The sequence below is a fragment of the Phocoena sinus genome, chromosome 5, assembly GCF_008692025.1.
Source record: "Phocoena sinus isolate mPhoSin1 chromosome 5, mPhoSin1.pri, whole genome shotgun sequence".
NCBI lineage: Eukaryota > Metazoa > Chordata > Mammalia > Artiodactyla > Phocoenidae > Phocoena > Phocoena sinus.
In genome coordinates, this window is record NC_045767.1 from 122,040,237 (window position 1) to 122,053,825 (window position 13,589).

The window sequence follows — 13,589 nt, forward strand, 5'->3', positions numbered from 1 at the left end:
TGATTGTGAATCACTTATGTCTTTAGCTCAGTAGAATTACTGGCTTCCACCCCTGTTCCTTCCTTACTATTCCCAGGTCCTCACTCTAGTTTCTTATACACCAATCTGTAAACTCTCTCACTCATTAGTTTTATTGTCTCTGGACTCATTACTATTGATCATGCTCAACTACCAGATTACTCTACCTTAAAAAAAACCCACGATGACCATGTAGTTCCACGTTCCTATAAACATTCAATGATTACATATTGTCAAATGATGTTTGACCAAAGTCCAAACTCAATCTATTTAAGGCCTTCCGGAATTTGGATCAATCTAAATATTCAAATTTTAATAGAGGGAAACAGGATAGCCTGGGAAAGACCAGACCCAGAACCTGCTTTGAGAACGAACAAGAAGCAGATGATGAAAATATATGCTACCAGAAAGTGAGAGCAAAATTATATGCATGGTATGAGCGCAATTCAATCTATGTGCACGTGTGTGTGTGTGTGTGTGTGTGTGTGTGTTTACAGAAAAATATTTTTTAAAGACTGGAGAGAAGTTGAGCAATATGTCATTTTGGGTGGTGGTACAGGGCTGACATTTTTGGTGCTTTTCTTTATTCACCAAATTTTCAATAATTAATACGTTTTATTATTAAAGTGTTTATTATAAATAATTCCAAATATACAAGAAAGTAGAAAACTGAGTATAAATAATACCCACATTTAAATAATACCCATATTTTAGGTGGAATAATTTTTAACTTTTTGCCAGATTTCCTTCATATATTTTTGGATGAATGTTTTAAAAGTAAGTTACAGGTATCATAGCACTTTAATCTTAAGTAATTCAGCATGTGTCTCTAAAAAGCAACATTCTCTTACATAGCTATACTTTTATCAAAACAAATTAAGTTGTTGCCTTTAGGCTTTTTATTTATTTATTTATTTTTTTTTTTTGCGGTACGCGGGCCTCTCACTGTTGTGGCCTCTCCCGTTGTGGAGCACAGGCTCCGGACGCGCAGGCTCAGCGACCATGGCTCACAGGCCCAGCCGCTCCGCGGCATGTGGGATCTTCCCGGACCGGGGCACAAACCCGTGTCCCCTGCATCGGCAGGTGGACTCTCAACCACTGCGCCACCAGGGAAGCCCAAAACTTAAATATTTTTGAGCAAAGAAAGTCTAACAACAGATAACAGGAGCAGGCACTAGTAGTTGGGGAAGCAAGACCACAGGGAATCTGTAGGTGACCGAGTGACAGCCAAGACTTGGCTATGTGAGCTGTGGTTGGGTTCAGACAGGTCCACCTCAGGGAGGAGTAGCCAGAGCATGGGGGCTCAGACTAGGAATTTATCCTAGTTGACGGGATCATTGAGAGGAGTTGGTGGGAGCAAGAAATTAACCCAGGCTTAAAAAAAAACAGGCTAAGTGTATGGTTATGACACTAGAAACTAGAAGAGGAAAGCCAGGTGGAAGCTTTCTCATAGAATGTAGCTGAAGGTGGGCACTCTGAGAGGTAAAGACCAGAGCAAGACTGAACGATGAGTTACTGCTGGGTCCCAGGGACTGGGAGGGTCTGAGTCCATGTGGACACTTTTTATTTTCTGAATATTCATATGTTTTGCCACTTTTACTGCTTTATTCATGCCATTTTCTCTTTAGAAAATGTCTTCTTCTCTGCCTTCAACTGACAAAAATCCTACGGGTTCCAAGGCCATCTTCTCCACATCCAGTGATCTCCTCCTTTCTTGCCATCTGCTGTGTTCTTTATGTAGACACTGCAATGACCCTCAGTCCCTCTATCCTGCGTTCTAACTCCACCCACTCGTGCATTCTCTGTCCTCTGCACTGTAAACTCCTTGAGGGGACAACCACTTCTTCTTACTGTAACTCCCACACTGCCTTGCATAATGTCATCATTCAACAGATAGGTCTATGAATAAATGGAAAAGAGAATGAATGAAACAAAGTGACCCCACTCGATGTGGAGAAGGTGTGTGGCCAGATTTCCACATGTAAGTAGAAGGAAGTCACCGTTACCCATAGAGGAACAGAAACACAACAACTGAAGAGGAAATTCGTTTGAGTCCAAGCAAGATCAAACTGTACACTAGTTACGTACTCTCGCTCGGCCACAAGAGAATCACCTTCCATTTTTAGAGTCCAAGATTACGGAATTGTGCCCAGAAGAGGAACAAGCTTTTTTGCTCTACTTGGTATCAGCTCTGTAAACAGCTTCCTTTAAAGCCTTGAATTTACTATGCTCTTCTTAGCCTATTCGATTTGCCTAGCCCCGAAGAAAGGAATCTACACACAATTCAAAAAAGTTCTGATGAATTAGGATATTGATCTGGCTTTGTATATGCATGTCTGTTAAGAATGTGAAAGAATAATGTCTTTTAGTAAAAAAATGTGTTGGTGGTAGCAATCACAGAACTACTTTTTCTCTCAGTTCTCACTAGCACTAACAGTGCTGGTATAATAAGCAGGAAGTTGTGTTAGTGGAGAAGCATGTGGGCTCTGGGGCCAAACTCCTGGATTTGAAGGTTTATGAAAGTGTCATCTTGAGCATGTGATAAAAGCTCTGTCCTTCATTTTTCTCATTTGTGAGCAGAAATGTCACTAGTGGTAGTAACTCCCTGGCAGTGATGTGTGAATTTAATAAGTCATACAAGCAAAAGGCTTAAAATAGTGCCTGGCACATGGTGAGCATCCAACCCTTACTAAATTGCCGTTCTTAGAAGGTGTACCTTCTTCCATCGGTGGAGAGAGAGTCAGCTCTGGAGTACACGCCTAGGCACTCTCAGGGCACCACCTATGAGGTCTGTGACCTGGACAGTTCACTTGACTGATCTGAAGTCGCCTTCTGCATCTATAAGATGAGTATAATCATACTGTATTGATGGTGTTATTGTGAAGGCCAGACTCTGTGAACGACCTGGTGCCGGCCAGTGACCCTCACAACAGGAGGTCAACCTGGTTTGGTGGAATAAGCATGGCCTTGGGACCCAGATTCTCTGGGACTCCAGGCAGCTTGATTTCTCTGCTAATGAGTCTCCTCACGTGTAAAGCTGGAACGTAGATACATTTTGAAGGCCAGAGCTCCTGTACGCAAAATGTCTGCCTCTTCATAAGACCTCGCTTTGGTGATTGTTACTTATTCCCTGGGTCGTCAGCAAACCACCATGTGAGGGCCAGTTCCTACCAGGGTACACGTTTTGGTGTAGACTGTGAGCCGAGCATGGTTTTACGTTTTTAAGTGGTTAGGGGAAAAAAAGAAGAAGAATATTTTATGACTCATGACAATTGTATGAAATTCAAATTTCAGCGTCCCTAAATAATATTTTGTTTGAACACCGACCGTCACGGTCATCTGTTTCTGTGTTATCTATGGCTGTTTTTGCATGACAATGACAGATGTGAGTAGCTGAAGCAGAAATCATAAAGCCTGCAAAGCCTAAAATATTTATTACCTGGCTTCTGACAAAAAAAGTTTGCTGATCCCTGATCTGCTCCAACCTTCTCTTACATGGGAAGCAGCAGAGAAATTAGTTTTTAATTAATTTACTTAAATATCCACAGCTTCAAATCTACTTTCTTGACTCTGACAGCACAGCCAAACACAGACACTTCCTTATAAAATTTGAGACGGGAAAATATATAAAAAAGGGAACATTTATTATATTTCTTGCTTGAAGGAATATGTCTGAGTAGATAATTTGAATATTTAAAGATATGCTAAAATATTTTTATTTCACAGTATCCCTTTTGTGTCTGTAGTTATATAGTTTGTAGTCACATACAAAACTACATGGTTTTGTAGGAAACTTTGTTATAATCAGAGAATTGCTGGAATCATCAATTATTAACTGATTAGCAATTCTATCCTAGTTTGTTCCTTAGGTGGTGCCTCAAATATTCACTATTTGTTTCACAGCCCCGTCGCTTCATTTTGGAGGCCACACACAGCCTGCCTTCTGTTCCCAGTACACCTCCTGCTTCTCACCGACCGTTCTCCACAGCCTTTGCCCCTCCCTCCCCCATCCCATTCGGCCAACGTGTACGTGAAGCTGAGCAACCATTGCAAATTGTGTTATTTCCCCTTTGCTTCTGGAAGCTTTAATATGTTTAGGATGAAGGAAACTAAGTGTCTTTAGACTGATACTCTGCATGTGAGACACAGAAATGCATTTGAGTTGCTTGATTTAGGTACTTTAGAAAGAATGTCTTCTGAGCAAGTCGTGTGTGTCCTAGAAAGGCAGGGGATGGATTTGCTGCAAGGCAGGGTTTAATTTGCAGAGCTTACAGACGCCAGAACCTGAAGAAAAATGGGACCAAAGAACAAAGATGCCATCTCTTTAATTTAACCACCACCTTGTCTGTCTGTATCTATCAAAAATACAAAGGTAAGAACCTACCTAACTACTCAGATAACCTATTAAAAACGATTTCAAAATGAAGGCATTAAAACCAGCCACTTTTAATCTATCAACTGCTTTAAATCATTTTGTTTTTAAGGAGCATTTTAAAAACTGAATTAATTAGAAGTTTGGGGGTAGATTATACCTAACCAGTAGCCTAGATGTTCAAAGAAGAAGTTTCATTTTATTCAGAATTCTGCCAGAGGCAACGGGTCATTTTCAAGTTTGCTCAGATCTTATGACCTATGAGAGGTATATCAGGATTGTCCTAGAGGCACAAATACTAACTCAAGTCAATTATTAAATTCTCAGGAATTTTGTAATCTTGTTGTTAAACCCTTGGCAGCTTGAAAATGCCTGTGATTGGAGTATTTATACCGGGGAAACAGGCAGACTCCTGAATCAGGGCTATCCCTCACCCAGGTGGTTTATTAACTAACACACCACTGAGTATATTTTAAAAAATGCTTCTGAGGTTTCTTATTGGGGAGATGAAAATGTTCTAAAATTGATTTATGGTGATGGTTGTACCACTCTTTAAAGGCACTACGGGTTACTGAATTGTACACTGGAAATGAGTGAGCTCTATGGTCTATAAAATATACCTCAATAAAATTGTTAAACAAAGTGCTCCCAAACCCACAGACGAAATGTCAACGTTTATTAATGGCTTTAAGATTCAGGTACATTTCCAACAAATAAGGGCACATTTACTCAGTGCTTCTGTTGGATTTCTATTCTATGCAGTGATTCTCAACCTTGGTCTTGCTCTGAAATCACTTGGAAAGTTTAAAAAGAAAACGCTCACCCCCAAGATACTGATGTCATTTGTCTGGTGTGTGCCCTGGGCAGGAATTTTAAAAAACTCCTTGGGTAATTCTAGTGCACAGCCAAGGTTAAGAACCGCAACCATAGAGCAATTTCCCTAGACCACTGTAACTTGCCTGTTACAGAAACCATCTTCCAATGTTTAAGACATTTCCAGACTTTCTGAAATAGTGAAGTATGGACATAAAAGCACCTTTTTGGGGTGTTTCTGGGTTGAATTGATTGTCCATCTCTGCACATGCAGGGAAGATACAGTTCTGTTTCCTAGTGGGTTTTATCTAAGGTTGCTTCCTGCTACGGGCACTAAGGTGGGGAGAAGAGACAGTGTTTAGCTCATCTTTGTCATCCAAGCGAGTGCCAAGGGTACTCAAGCACAGAGCCTAGGCTCAAAGATTGTTGAATGAAAGGACCAGAGCTGAATATCTCCTTTGTCTCTCTTCTCCTCTGTGGCTTCCTACCGATCGTGGGCTGGGAATCCACATAACCAAACACATAAAGAATGATAGTTTAATAACTTCATACGGATCTAAGTGAGAGCCCAGGGTCCAGCTTTAGTGCCTGGACTCTGTGACACCTGTTTTGGATGCTCAGGGAACATTTTATCTCTGCAGTTTGGGGATTTGGTCTAGAAGGCTAGAGGTGTCCTGGAGCTCTGACTCCCCTTAAGGGGAGTTTACTTTAATGAAAAGTCTAGCTGTTACGTTTGATTTACCTTACGAAGGTAAAGTTCAATTCTGAGACCTCAAGTTTAAAATCTAAAGACAGGACTTATTGAGAACGCTTACAACACCCCAAAATACAATCTCTGCAATCTTGACACAGAGAGATTTCATCCCTAACTTTAGCTTTTCTCTGGATAAGGACATAGACTTGGCAGATTGGAATCCTGATTTGTAACTGATGTGTGACCGCAGGCAAGTTATTCAATCCCTTTGGTGCTTGTTTTCTTCCTTTGTGAGATGGAGATGATCACAGCTCTTGAGTGTTTGTGAAGATTAGAGCTATTTAGTGAGACAGCAGGTGCAGGTCTGCCTCTTAGGAATCACAGGTGTCAAAATCAGCCTCACCAGGCTATTCCCGGTGCCTCAGGGGAAAGGAGCAGTTTCTGTAGGAAATCCCCTACGCCTCTCTTGTGTAACATTTGCTTCTTTTATTAAGTATCCTGATGAGTTGTCTCATCTGGTCCCTTCTTAAAGAAGTGCCTCTTGCTACCTAAATGTGTAACCTGTCTGGGGCAGAGTGTTTATATTCTTCCTGACTTGTTAGTACTTAAAAGGCTCAAAGTTGCCCTAAAAGACATACATGCATACAAGAGCTCACAAATGCAGTGTCAGGAGAAAGAAACACACATGGGACACTGCTGCAGACACTTCCTCGTTCGTTCTCTTTTGAAAAAGTCCCTCTGCCTTACTGTAGGGTCTAGGCTTTCTGTTTATCTCACCAGCAGTGCAGCCCTCTTACTGTCAGTAGCTTGGAGCTCAGAACTTTTTATAGCACATTTATTCATAGACCAGATCAATAACAAGGAAACCCAGCAACAACCGCGACGACAGCCCATTTCTGTCCCTAAAATCTCAAAGAACGTCCAGCATTTGATTTTTTTGTCCCATTTTCTCCACCTACTTGTTTTCACATGTGGAAAGGTAATCCATACTTTCACAATGGAATTGGGCCCCCACAGACACAGATGAGTAAAGTGGAAAGGATAGAAGATTGGGGTGTCAGAGAGAGAGAGTGCTAAAGAGAATCATTCATCAAGATGAGCATTTGCGTAGGGGTGAGGAGTTAAGGTTCACCCAATAAGCACCTGGAAAAGGGGACCTGCCCACTTACCCCAAGTCCTGGAGCAGCTCAGCTTCTCCGTCCGACCTGCTCCACAGATCTGAAGGATCCTGGATGCTCATTTTCCCTTCTGGAGATTCTGCTCTGCCCATTCGCACCCCTCGCGTCCGCTAAGCCCCTGCGAGGTGCTCTGGGTGAGAGGCAGAGAGAGACACGTTCTGCTGCCCCTCACGCCCTCTCCTCCCCGCTGAGAGAGAAGCCAGCTGTAGCTGAGTCTCCAACCATCAAGGAAGTGAAACCCGCTTACTCCTCCCACCGACACTCCCCACTTAGGTGCTGGCAGGAGTGCTGCCTCCGTCAAGAAACATGCAAAGCTAGGTAGCACCTCTGAGGACACCCACACTGCATCATGCCCCACGCAGTTTCTGGCAAAGGAAATAAAGATCAAACTGCCCCAACTGAGAGTGACTCTTAATTCCAACTCTCTTCGTGAGGCCAAAGCATAGTTTTTCCTTAGTGCTATTTGCCTCCGGTTTGTCCAGGATGCACTCCATCACCTACACCTTCCGTCTCACACACAAACATGAGGAACGTCGAGGAAGCTTCTGGATCTGGAACATCTTTCAAAGGGGTAAAGAAATCAGACTCAAGCCACTAGCTTCCATCAGGAAGTCTGGTTTTTAGCACTTTCTCAATAGTTCTGCTTCAATCACCTAAGCTTTCCAGCATACCCTTGACGTTCAGGTTGAGCACGATTCAGAGACAATTATCGTTCCTCCGTGGAAGAAAGACTGGGTGAGAAGAAGGTAGGAAAAGCTGCAGGGGGCCCAGCCGGGTGCCCAGCTAACAGGGCAGGTTAGAACTCCTGGAGTCTTCGAGTTCCACTTCCTTCCCTGGGCTTATTCACAGCTGGTATTGCTGTGGGTCCAGACTCATGTGTAGAGAATGCGAGCTGCCGAAAAGTCCAGAAGGGAAACTGTCATCACTCTGAATGCTGGGGAATTGGACAAAGTACCGTAATGAATGAACAAAGAACATATGTTGCTTCCTGTGTTCTCTGGGTATGTAACCTGCAGGAGAGTGTGCTTCTCCCTCTCGCCTGTTCTCTCTCTGTCTCTCCCTCTTGTCACACCTGACTTACTCAGGGTTCACCTGGGTGCTCTATAACTCACTTCTCCCAGTGCGTCTTGAGGACCAGCAGGGTCCCCAGGAGCTTGTTAGAATGCAGAATTTGGGTTCATCCCAGCGCCTCTGAACCAGTATCTGCATTTAAACAAGATCCCCAAGTTGACTCCTGTGTGAGTTAAAGTTTGAGGAGACTGCTTTATAGGAAACCAAGATAGCAGAGCTGTTCCAAGAGGAGAGGCTGGTCGGCACCTGGCATTATTCCAGCTTTTCTTACAGTCCTTCCCTATGATCTGTTTGTCAGTGATGTGTGAGACCCTGGCTTACTCTGACTGCCAGGGAGAGATTCCTGAGTGGAGACTGAGCTCTGATTATGGTACATCAACATTTAAAATTCTCTTGGCTACAGTTTGTTCGGAGAGAAGCACAGAGTCCACTTGCAGCAGAGGCCAGTCCTGGCCAGGGAGGTGCTGAATGTGAACACAGCAGAGATAGGGGGAGAGCCGGGCAGAGTTCTTGTTCCCTTTCTACAACTCTTTGTTCAGGGTTTTAGTATCTATTCCGTTCCTCTTTAAGCAAATTCGGGCTGTTCTTTTGCTTAACTTTTTTTTTTAGGAAAGTAGCAGAATTTACTAAGACAACCCTCATCCCCTTTTCTTTCTTTTTAAAACATATTTTTATTTTTTACTTTTTAAAACATCTTTATAACTGCTTTACAATGTTGTGTTAGTTCCTGCTGTTTAACAAAGTGAATCAGCCATATGTATACATATATCTCCATATCTCCTCCCTCTTTGCGTCTCCCTCCCACCCTCCCTATCCCACCCCTCTAGGCGGTCACAAAGCACCGAGCTGACCTCTCTGTTCTATGTGGCTGCTTCCCACTAGCTATCTATTTGACATTTGGTAGTGTATATATGTCCATGCCACTATCTCACTTCGTCCCAGCTTACCCTTCCCCCTCCCCCTGTCCTCAAGTCCATTCTCTACATCTGCATCTTTATTCCTGTCTTGCCCCTAGGTTCTTCAGAACCTTTTTTTTTTTTTTTTAGATTCCATATATATGTGTCAGCATACGGTATTTGTTTTTCTCTTTCTGACTTACTTCACTCTGTATGACCCTCATCCCCTTTTCAGTCTTCCTGTCCCCTCCCTTTCACATTTTGCTATTCCATCTGTTGTCCTTTCCTTTGATGTCATTCTTTCTTTTTGTCACTTATTCTGTGTTCCCCAGGGCCCCTCCCATCCCTCTGCTCCACTAAGTCCGCATGCTTTCAGCATCATAGGGGAACCAGTTGCCGCAGAATTACTAGATGGTTTCGATAAAATGCTGGACAGTCATAAAATATTTGGTAATATTTTTTATATTAGATTGGTCACATGCTACATAATTTCTTTTAATTAAAGAAACTGCTACTTTTGCTTTCAAACACTTTGCAAACAAGCACAAAGAATATTTCTTAAAGCACATAGTTCACTTCTTACTTATTTCATTATTCTCTTTTCAATGATCCTTCTTCATGGAACTGAATTCTTTCCACACTGTATTGCACATAGAAATGGGCACAGACAATCGAGCGTTTTAACAATTTTGGAACATCTTAGTTTTTGTTGGAAAAATATTTTTTTTCAAGAAATGTTATAAATGTTATCAAGATAGTCATCGTCGTGATGACTATCACACTCAAATCATCAATTTTCTCATAAAGAGGATTCAGGGAGAGCTATTTTGTCCAGATTTGAATTTTCTTTTTTTTTTTCTTTTTCTTTTTTTTTTTTTTGGCCATACCACGCAGCTTCCAGGATCTTAGTTCCCTGACCAGGGATTGAACCTGGGCCCCAGCAGTGAAAGCACCAAGTCCTAAGCACTGGACTGCCAGGGAATTCCCCAGATTTGAATTTCTAACATTTGCGACTACTCTAAGAAGAACTTTTTCAAAAGAAATAGTTCCATGTGGTTTTTTTTCTTATAATTGTTCAAGAAAGTTTTTCTTCTTAAAATTTTTTTAAATTAATTTTTATTGGAGTATAGTTGATTTACAATGTTGTGCTAGTTTCAGGTGTACAGCAAAGTGAATCAGTTATATATATACATATATCCACTCTTTTTAAGATTCTTTTCCCATATAGGCCATTACAGAGTATTGAATAGAGTTCCCTGTGCTATACAGTAGGTCCTTATTAGTTATCTATTTTATGTATAGTAATGTATATATGTCAATCCCAATCTCCCAGTTTATCCCTTTCCTTCTTTCCCCCTTGATAACCATAAGTTTGTTTTCTACATCTGTGACTCTATTTCTGTTTTGTAAATAGGTTCATTTGTACCCTTTTTTTAGATTCTACATATAAACGATATTACATGTTATTTGTCTTTCTCTGTCTGACTTACTTTACTCAGTATGACAAACTCTAGGTCCACCTATGTCACTGCAAATGGCATTAATTTGTTCTTTTTTATGGCTAATACTCCATTGTATATACGTACCTCATCTTCCTTATCCATTCCTCCGGGTTGAAGACCCTTTTAAATCTTTTCCTAATTTATTCGTCTCTACAGAAAGCTCAAATATCACAGCATTGCTTCCACCTGCTTACCTGGCAATGGCAACTCTACTCACGCTCTTCACAGCACAGAGGGAATGGTCCTTTAGCTCCTTTGGTTGGTTAACTGTTAACTGTTACATAAGCATGATCTCTTCTCCGTCATTGATATAGGTGGGAAAGAAAGGATACATTCTGGAAAGGGAAACCATGGCTTGGGATTACCATGGACTGAGGTTACCATAGCTTGGGGTTGAGGGACCCTTACTCTGTTTCCCACTGGCTGTTCTCCCCACCCATGAAAAAGAAGAAATTATCATTTCATATTAAATTGGAACAGAGGAACAGCAGAGGAAGAAAGAACTAACCATTGTTTTTCAGCTGCAGGCCGGCTTTCCAAAGGGAAGTCTTCCAGCTCTCCTCCTAATTCTGTGGCAAGCTCACAGCTGCCATATTGCTTTTAAAAGTATGTCAGCTGGAGTTTTATTTCAAGCTGCCACTTCTGTGTTCTCTGCCACAATTATGTGATCGCTTACTACAGTATCAAGGGCCAAGGCAATTGGTTGTCTTGAATTAACTGGGACCCTATTTCGTTTTCTTCTCTCGTCTAGATAACCAGTCCTAGCTTCTTTATTGGATAAAGCTGTCTGTATGCGGCTATAACTCGCCAACTTCCAGGTATAATCTTCACTCTAACCCCTTCCTCCCCCAGGAGAGCAGAAAAGCAGAAACAAATGAAAGGATTTTCTCTGAAGGGGAAAGGAAGGATATAAACACGTTGGATTTTACTTTCCTAAGCATTCCTACAGATAATATGGTTTCCTCAGTGATTTAAAATTCTGAAAAAATAGCATCAGCAGACCCAAGGTGTGGGCTCTCAGACGCTCAGGGAATAGTTCATAAAGGTAAATTTTAGTCATTGAAAAATACAGAGCAGCCAAGTGGTGGTGTCAGCTAGGCCTGGGGTAGCTGACACCTGCATGACTTTTTTTTTTTTTTTCTGGTACTGGGACCTCTCACTGTTGTGGCCTCTCCCGTTGCAGAGCACAGGCTCTGGACGCGCAGGCTCAGCGGCCATGGCTCACGGGCCCAGCCGCTCCGCGGCATGTGGGATCTTCCCAGACCGGGGCACGAACCCGTATCCCCTGCATTGGCAGGCAGACTCTCAACCACTGCGCCACCAGGGAAGCCCGACAATTTCTTAAGTCCTTCTTAATATTGTTGGTGTATCTTCTAAGATATAAAATATCACTTTGATAATTAGGAGATATGAAGTAGAAAACCTCTTTTTTTAAAATTAGAAAGGAGCGTGCTCTTAGTCACCTAACATTAAATCAGAGGCCAGATAGGGTAGAAAGCAGGGGATGGGGTAGGGTGGGTCTGGGGAGTGGGGATGGCCTACCCCTGCCCAAAGGAGCATCTTATCACTGAGGTCATTCGGAATTGCTGGTGTCTTGTGATAACAAAAGCAGGCTGACTTCTCATGGGGTTTATCATTGTTTCTCATTTCTTACTGGCTATCCTTGGGGTTGGATTGCTCTCACCCCCTCATTTACCCTGCCTTTGTAGCTACTGATAGAAGGATTCTTGTATTTGGAGGAAATCGCTTTTAAGATTCCTTTAAACTTTGAGATATTCGGACTTTCTGGAACAATCCTGCAGGGTTGCTGAAGCTCTCCTGCCCACAAGCAGTACGCATTATGCTTTGTGTTGAAGCTGGGGACCATTGCATTCAACAGAACACCTCTTATCGCTGTGATCAGTATGCCTTCAAATAGAGCGGTGTTTGTAATAATTTTAAGAAAGCACGTGTACATGTGGTTTAAGAAGAGTGCTTTGTTTTATGTGTCTCCTACTAATTTCCTAGAACGGCAGTATGACTTTGTTCTCAAGTAGTGCAAGCAGATTAAGTGATATTATGTTCCCTTCTGCAAAGTCCTTACTTCAGCGCTCTCTGCCATTTTAACAGACTAGGTCTCAAAAATAAGCAAACATCTGCCTTCGAGGGTTAACGGGACAGGTGCTCTTTGAGCTGGTGAAGGGTGGCACCGTCTGTATGGAAAGGTCATGCTTAACTGTCTTTGCACTGATTGCTGAATAGTGAAAGCACGCACTGAAGTGAAACCTCAAACACACCAGCTTTTGTTTTCCAGCTTGCAAAAATTAGCTGCTACCTCAACAAAGTGAAACTATGTCAGGTTACACACCTTTAGATCTTGTGGGCCTTATTTTAATACTTTTTGTCTTGGTCTGAGTTCATTTGAAAAGATTGCTGTACTAATAGGGGCAAATACCAAAGAGCAAAAATTATTTGACCAGCTGGCCAGCTGAGATATTTCTGAGATATTCTAGCTTCTCTGGAGGCTCCAGGGCAGAACCAGGTTATGAAAATGGGTCAGCCTTGAAATCACCCATAATACTGTGGGAGTGGCAATGGGGAGTGCAGAGGGAATGGAGTAGCTCAGCTATAATTTCAAAATGTTTGGTCCCCCTTAGGGTGGAAATTAATCAACAGGAGAGGTCTTAGAACTTTTCATGGAGAGCATCTTAGAGGGAATCTCTATTTCAACTCCCCTGTTTAACACGTTGGGCAAATGGGTTGGAACATAATAAAGTACTTGTCTGAGGTCCGGCAGCTGGTCAGTGGTGGAGCTGAGTGAATCTGACTTAGCTCACGGTTCTTTCCTTACTGATTCCAGTGATTCAAAAGCCAGCAAACTTCAGTGTTTTTAAGTCACAAAATGCTTTCTGGGCTAGAATTAAATTCATACAAATTTATATTTTATATATGATATGCAAACACACACACACACACATATATGATATATATTATTTGTCCATTTGGAGCCTGCATGGAATAAAGATAAACTCTCAAGTGAAAACCAAGGTTTCATGTCCTTATATA

At 42.0% G+C, this 13,589-nt stretch overlaps 1 protein-coding gene across 1 annotated transcript in view; it reads right to left on the reverse strand.

Annotated features, from left to right (window-relative positions):
• The window catches only part of DAPP1 (dual adaptor of phosphotyrosine and 3-phosphoinositides 1), a 64,201-nt gene extending 56,912 nt beyond the window's left edge, over nt 1-7,289 (reverse strand). The window contains exon 1 of the mRNA XM_032633495.1: nt 7,067-7,289. Within this exon, the coding sequence (XP_032489386.1) occupies nt 7,067-7,167 (101 nt within the window). The 5' untranslated portion in view covers nt 7,168-7,289. The remainder of the gene's footprint in view (nt 1-7,066) is intronic.
• Between the last annotated feature and the right edge of the window lie 6,300 nt (nt 7,290-13,589).